Source organism: Ostrinia nubilalis, chromosome 12 (genome assembly GCF_963855985.1).
Source record: "Ostrinia nubilalis chromosome 12, ilOstNubi1.1, whole genome shotgun sequence".
In the NCBI taxonomy this organism is placed as follows: Eukaryota; Metazoa; Arthropoda; class Insecta; order Lepidoptera; family Crambidae; genus Ostrinia; species Ostrinia nubilalis.
In genome coordinates, this window is record NC_087099.1 from 9,730,584 (window position 1) to 9,738,512 (window position 7,929).

Genomic DNA, 7,929 nt, shown 5'->3' on the forward strand with positions numbered 1-7,929 from the left:
TGAACTTACTATACTGAAATCTGGAGGCACGAAAGTGTTTCCGCCACCCATGACGAGCAAGCGAGCTTTTTGCGGACCGAACGGTGCAAAGCTCTGTCACGGCTCTGTGTCAATAAACCATTTCCATGACAACAGTCACTTAGCAAAATAAACAATATATTTATGTCATCATCACATTAAACGTATACAATTTTTGTTAATCAATCGAATTATTTATTTTACTTAAAATAATTGTATGTAACCCATTATTTTACACAAAATGGAAGTGCGAAAAACAGTAGGAATAGCCCCAAACCCAGAGTGTGTCAAAGGTGTGGTTGCGTGTCAATGTGAACTAGGTCGGGAGAAGCTGCTCACTGCCCCTCCGTACAAGCGGGTGTCTTCCCCGCAGGGAGACGATGCCAAGTCCAGGTACCCTACTGCACCCTGCGCCAGGGAGGCCGAACAGTACAAGTGCCCCGTCAGCCACATCCTCGTCACATTCAAGTCACCCCTACACCCCAACCAAGTGTTCAACAAAGTCTTCCCGGCGAATACGCCAGTAAAATTCGTCAAACGCAAATTGGCCAAATTGCTCTCAGTGTCAAACAGCAATCTATTGCTAACGAAAAACCGAACCGTGCTCAAAGAAACAAGCATGCTCTCGGATCTCAAGACTGACCCAGTCGGGAACCTGGTAATCGATGTGTTCACAAAAAACTCGGAGGACTTCGCTTTATCCTCGATACCGAAAGAATCGTACGTGCACGAGCTGCTCCATGCAGTCATTCCGAAGAAGAAAACTATGCCATTTATAGCCATTAAGTTTAGGGTTCGTAATCAGAACGGTATATTCACACGCTCTTATCATTCCATTATGAAAGTGCACGAAATAAAGAAGAATTTGGGCGGGCTATTTCAAGTGGACCCTGACAATTTGGTCTTACTCCGAGAAGAAAACCCGCTCAAAGACCGTATGGCTTTAATGGATCTTGACTACGACAAATATGGCATAGTTGAAGTGGAGTTATTGACGAAGAATAACGAAAAACTAAACCTAGATAAATTGTACAAAGAATTGCCTATCCATGATGTTTTGAGTGTTATGGTGCCATTCGGCAGTACGCTGAAACAAATAAACGTAGAAATATTTTCAGAGCCGATGGAAAAACCTTATTTGGGCGGCTACAGAAATGTTCATACCGGTGCGTTTAATTTTGACTGATCTTTAAGAGCTATGCTATACGTAATACGTATACTAATTTTAATTAATAAGTTACATAGATTGGTGATTTTACTTACCTTTAATATTTTCATTTTTGTTGTTTCAGGCATCGAATACCACCATGCTTACACACAGACGCCCCAGAAACCAGAAAAACTTCCACCAGAGAACAAAAACTGTAGAGACACTCAAACAGCCGAAGAACGAGAAAAGATTTACGTAAGTTTTAAAACTATTAAACGACCCATTAATAAAAACGCGTCTTTCAGGAAATTACCACCTACCCACATACTGTGCGAGAATGCGTAGTGAGGGATGTGTTTGTAAAGATCCATAGAATCCCTTCAAATACCGAGGCGAGGTAACCAGCCTAACTAAAGCTGTACTAATTCGTTATTACGTTTCACAGGATACCAACTATAGTCGTGCAACACAAATGAACACGATTCACGCCTACATACCGAATGTGAACGACAAGATCATTGTGCCACAGCCATACGAAACTTACGAGCAAATGATAATTCGCCTGAATCATAACCATTTTGCGAATGTCATTCAAAGAGCTTTCAGACATCACCAGTTCAGGCAAAAAGTGGACAGATGGCTTCGAGAGTGCAGGTAGGTTATTAAATCACTTTTATTTTACCTTGACAGCAATTTTTTACGTATAAATTAAGAGTAGGCGCACACCGTTGATTTTTCGTCGGCCGATAGTTTAGTCGGGCTGTTGATCAGTATGGACATGTATGGGAGTGCGCACACTACGCCGATTCGATTTGGCCGATTCTTCATACAATTTGAAATCGGGTACAACTATCGGCCAACTAAAAATCAACGGTGTGCGCCTACTCTAAACAAAAGGCGTCTGAAACTGTCTGAATGATCCCAACTTTCATGTCTCAATCAAGGATTGACGCTAACAACTTATTACATAATTCTTAGGTGGTACTTAAGTGTCGTGTGAACTGTAACAGACGTTGTAATAGCCGCCATCGTAGGCATCAAAGACAAATGTGGGTCGATCGGACCGACAGTTTTCCGGAACACGGTTTCTAATAAAAAATTCAGTCTTTCAAGCCTTTACTTACCAATCCCTTGCCGAAGTCATCAATCATTCATAGGTTGAGTTGCACCATCTTACTTTAACACTAACTTTAACAATAACCGGTGTTTTGTATGGCGTTTGACAGATTTTTTACTTTTGTTATAGTTAAAATAAGATGGTGAACTCAGCCTGCCACGCTGGCGGATACCGCCTATAGTTTTCGCCTCGTGTTCGCCGTGTCGCCGCTCCGCTTGTAATCCGCCAGTGTGTCAAGGCCCTTAGAGTACTTACTTAGTGACTTTTTAATGATTCTGTATGATTGTGTGCTCCATCTGGGAATCTATCTATTCACGCACTCGTCTAAAAATGTTCGCAGGGAACGAATAGAAATAATGAAGGAGGAAGAGAGGCTAGAACGAGAAGCTATCGAAAGACGGCTACGAAGGGACCTTATAACCAAGACATTTCCTAGGACGCGTCAGGATTTTGATCAACTTTATTCAATGGTAAGTAGCACATCTGTAGGCCCAAGATGCGCGCGCGATAGGCGATTATCACGTCATTTTATCGATTTTGCACATACATTTTGACGTCGATTAAAGTTATCACGTGGCGCATCTTAGGCCTACTGGATTCTTTACCTGATTTCAGAATTCGAATTTTATTTTTCTAATTTCTTTTTCTGACAGGTCGACCGCTGGAAACACGCAGAAATAGCAAGGATCTCTCAACTACACTCAAAAGGTCCAAAGATAGCAGAATTCACATTGCTTCTCGATAAAGAAGTAGAACTGCTGCGCTGCATCGAAGCGTACAGAGTGAAAGTGAAGGAAGACAGCCAGAAGATTAAGGAGAAAAAGTTTTTGGAAGAAATATCAAAGCCGGTAGCGTGGTTTGGAAAAGACGGCAAATTGATATCTATGGACACAGTCGAAATACAAAAAGCGAGGAAGTTGAAGGAATTGTACAATTCCTTTATTCGTGAAGATATGGAAGTGAAAGAACGAATGGAGCTCCTGGTCGATATGAAATTCGCTCTGCAAGAGTTTCGCCACCCGTTAGCTGAAGAAGTAATAACTCTTCTAGATAGAGAATGCGATCTCCTCGTGAGACGGTGTAATAATTACCAAATTGAGTTTCTGAGACGTCGTATAGCAGCAACAGTATTCCAACTACTGAAGACATCAGAATTGAACTCTGGCGTCACGAAATGCAAAGATATCAGAGATTACAAGAAAATGGAGAACAGTAGATTGCACTTCTGCGAGATGTGTCATCAAGTTAAAGCATATACTGATTTCCCCTTGAACGCTAAGATGAGTGGCTTCTTAGTATGCAAGTCGTGCTCGTGGAAGGATGTCACAGAGCGCTTATGGGTTGACATGACTCCGTACAAGTTGATTCTTCGTGCTGTCCAACGCGATGAGAGGCGTCGCAAGTGCTGGGGTTCCTTGGCCTTTGTGCTCCAGGAAAAGGACATTTACTTCATCGTCGATAAGCTCTGGCATTCCCATTCAGCTATAAGCGAATGCAACGACATGACGGAGTTGAGATTGTGTCGCTGGCGTGTTGAAGAGGACTGGTCTCCGTGGAATTGCTTCTTGGTTACTATCCAAGAGATGAAGGCGCATTTGAAGCTTGAGGCGCCTGAAGAGGTGTATGATGAGGAGTTGGTGAAGAAAGTCCTCAATAAACATAAGCTAGCTAAGGCTAACTTCGAGCAGCTGATGACTGTGAACAAGCATTTCACAGAGACGGGCCAGTGGCAAGGCATCCGAGCGCCAGCCGTAGCTCACATAGAAGCGGTCGAACCTATATGAAACACTTCCTAGATACTTTTACAATTTTGTTGAATCATGCTTAGCTATTTGTTAATTTTTAACGTTGTTTTAAAACGCGTTCAAGTTTTATCATTTTATGAACATGTTTATAGAAGAGCTGCAAATATTTATTATTCTGTTACTTCAAATGTTATCTTGTTAGCGCTTTGTTTTATGTTGCTATGTTATATGAAAAAGTAACGTCGAATAAAAAACAAATATTTATGCTCACTCACAAATCGAGGTTTTGTAAAGCGATTAGTGTACTATTCAACAGTACTGTAGGATCGGTAGCTTTCGATTAGACATTCTGAATAAACAATTGCTATTTATTAACGTGATGTAGTGCAATTAATTTTAAATCTAGTTATCACAAATATATTATTTAGTATTTACGATTTTGTTTGATTTCACAATGTCCACATCTCTACCTGTAACATCCTAGGGTAAAAAGGAGTTCAATATAAAACACCGACTTATTTAAATTGTCTTCTTTTAATAATTACACGTAATACTTTATAACATAATTACACGTTACATATACAATAATAATTTCTCAAGATATCAAACTCTGGCGATAGTCTAAAACAACATATTATATTCAAAACACAGATGTGATATAAAAGATGAATTTTCATAACGAAATGCAATTTAGAGCTACACATAGTACATACATAGATCAATAAGTTACGTAAATATAATTTAGGCAATAAGGTTCAATATAGCTGTACAAAAGAACACGTAAAGTCCCTAGTCTTTTAAATAAAAAATAAAACCCCACAAATTATCGTTATAAATTCTTAGATACAACCGCGTACAAACACTTATCGGAAATTATTATAACAAAACCCTTAAAAAATAGTAAAGCTGTCTGAAAATATCGTTTTTTATGCAGTTATGAGATGCTAATATCTGGGTTAACATTTAAAGAATAACGAATTTACTGCATAATTTAACTCCTGACAGTAGTTCTATTATCCAGTAAGGGCTAGGGCACACATCCAAATGCGGTTGACCCGTTAACAAATAAGCTAATGAGAATTAACACTCGTAATTTGTGATGAACGTCATCCAGTTCAAACTAGACAATCACATACGTGATTTTCTACATAGGTGAACCGTTCGGTTGAGTGCCACAGCCCTTATCCGTTAGAAAACCATATTACGTGATAGCCCAGATATTAGGTCACACCGCGTGAAACGGAATTACGAGGTATAGTTGGTTTCAAGCAAGCTGGTGCTAATAAAAAACGAAGGGCAAAATTGCGAAAAACTGATGTAATCCATACAAAATTGACGATTTCGCATTTCTGACATGTCGTTCTTCCATCGGCACTGGCTTGACTGAAACAAACTGCAGCCCAGCTACAATCTTGTGACATGGTTTTATGGAGAAAGCAATGACAGTAAACGTTCTGGAATCGGTAAATTCGAAAATACCGTAACTAGGTTTCTCTTGAGTATGCGCTTTAGAAATGTGTAGCAGGGCTGTATCTATGGGTACATGTCCTTAGACCACACTGAGGTCGCGTCGATTATAACATAACTTCTTCGACATCAGTTTTTATAATAATGTCATTATTCTGTAAAAAACGTTTTGGAATCCAATGTACATGCAATATAGTAAAATTATCAATATATTACGTCTATAGCCACAATTTGATATAACGTAATAATAACACTCTCATCAAATCTCCATGTGAATAAGGCGCAAGAACTGTCAATACCCGTTACACCACGACACAACAGAAAGCAACCCAGTCCACCGCGAAACAATTTCGTTACAAAATATTTAAAAACATCACTCCACATACAGTGGAACTGTCATCGAGCCAGCTCAGGTATTAAAAAGTCATATATTTTGTAACAAATCTCAGGTAAATTGATAGCTTTCGATTAATATCCACAATAACACTATCCATAAACTTCATTTCATCGTTGATATAGAAAACACCATCAAAAGTGCAAACAGAATTCAAGATTAAGTAGTTCATGTGCCTTAGCATATTAATAAAATTTTAAAAAATTAGTAACCTAACCAACGATCAAAAATAAAACTCGAAATATCCTATCGGACAATCAGTCAGGTCGTGAACGGAAGTCTCTCGGAAACAAGACACTAGACCAAGGAATAATAATTCTATCTATCTTCGTTCGCTGCCTAGTTCTAACAACTAGCGGTTAAAAATCCAACATCATAATTTTCCCTATTCAGTAATTATCTACCGCACGCCGCGGCTCCGAGGAGCCTCCGGCGCCGTTTGTACATTAGTCCCGCGCGGGCGGCTTATACGGAATCTCAAACGATCGAATTAAATTATCCATGCCTACTCATCTCTAATTTACTCAACAAAGACCAAACTATTGATACTAGCTAAAATTTATTTACAATAAAGGATTGTGCCTCGTTAGAACAATACTCTAGTAAATCGTAACCCTCTCAGAGCGGTATGATACAAAAAGTGCAGACACAATATTCACATAAAAGAAAACATATCTATTATACACTTACACGACTATTTTTGCACTTTTATATTGCCAGTTCAGTGGCTTAAACTCGGAATATCTCAATTTAATTAAGACTTCATAACCCATTTCCAAGATCAACACAACTACCTATTTCTTAACAGTCTGCGAATTATATTTACACCATAATTTTAGAGAAGGAAGAGATATCGATACAAAAAGACGTGGCCCTACGGCGGCCGTGTGCAACCATACATCCACCACCTACGTTACGGTAAACCTATTCGAATGGCATGTATCCTATTACTAGTCGGGTTCATAATATACAAGGATTCGATTCGCCGGTTTATATGTACAAGTCTTATCACATGGAGTCTCATTCGCTCGGTGGTCGGGAACGACAGAATCGTGATTGTTCGTGAGGGATCGGCGTGCGTATAACTAGTTTAGCCTACGGTTATAATCTATCGCGCCGGTGCCCGGAGTGAAATTAATAGAACTCAACGTCAGCCGGGGCGCCGCGGGACCCACCTGTCTCAGTGGTAGTCCACCTCCATGGAGGGCCGGTCGGGGGTTCCGTAGGCGCCGGCCATGCTGTAAGAAATATAAAAAACTTTATTGATACTATTTGGTAACAAACAACAACAGAACAAAAATAAAATACAGTTACTGAGCCACTGCGCCAATAGGCATTTATTTTGACATACTCGTAAAGGGGGGGCTAGGGGGCGCCCGCCAGGAGGGCCTTGTCGCTCGCCTCCATGAACTGGATGATGCGGTGCGTTGCTTTCACGTGCGCCACTATAGCTGCCTCGGCCTATTGGTGGTGTCAAATAGTCGTAACCCACCTGTAGTTGAGGTTGCTGAGCGACATGTCTTGCGGCACGTCGGAGGGGGAGGAGCCTGCGTAGTACCGCGCGGGGTAGGTGCTGAAGGGCGCGGGGGCGGCCGGTTGGGGGGCGGGGCCCGCCTGGAGGGCCTTGTCGCTCGCCTCCATGAACTGGATGATGTCATTATAGCTGCCTCGGCCTATTGGTGGTGTCAAATAGTCTATTACCCACTAGTAGTAACCCACCTGTAGTTGAGGGCCTTAGAGATCCTTGTCGCTCGCCTTTATGAACTGGATGATGCGGTGCTTTCACGTGCGCCACTATAGCTGCCTCGGCCTATTGGTGGTGTCAAATAGTCTATAACCCATTATAGTCTGGTCTGTGAGCACGTAGAATTTTGTCCAATGACCCCAAGCTACTCATCCTTATCGCTCGCGCGTAACTATATTGCTATCGGGCTCGCACACTCACTGCGGGCGCCCGTCGCACAGTCGCGACAGCAATATAATTACGCGCAAGCGATAAGGATGGGTAGCTAGGGGTCATTGGACAAAATTCTACGTG

At 41.1% G+C, this 7,929-nt stretch overlaps 1 protein-coding gene and 1 long non-coding RNA gene across 2 annotated transcripts; one reads left to right on the top strand and one right to left on the bottom strand.

The window, feature by feature from the left end:
* The first annotated feature begins 176 nt into the window (after positions 1 to 176).
* LOC135076621 (IQ and ubiquitin-like domain-containing protein) lies at positions 177 to 4,463 on the top strand. The gene is made up of 5 exons (XM_063971047.1): positions 177 to 1,184; positions 1,311 to 1,423; positions 1,614 to 1,822; positions 2,626 to 2,755; positions 2,939 to 4,463. Exons 1-5 carry the CDS (start codon positions 260 to 262, stop codon positions 4,067 to 4,069), a joined length of 2,508 nt encoding a protein of 835 aa, XP_063827117.1. The 5' UTR covers positions 177 to 259; the 3' UTR covers positions 4,070 to 4,463.
* Positions 4,464 to 4,545: 82 nt separating this feature from the next.
* Positions 4,546 to 7,588, bottom strand: LOC135076919 (uncharacterized). The gene is made up of 2 exons (XR_010258349.1): positions 7,384 to 7,588; positions 4,546 to 7,129 (listed from the first exon to the last, which is right to left on the bottom strand). It is a non-coding gene; the product is annotated as an uncharacterized LOC135076919 (long non-coding RNA).
* Between the last annotated feature and the right edge of the window lie 341 nt (positions 7,589 to 7,929).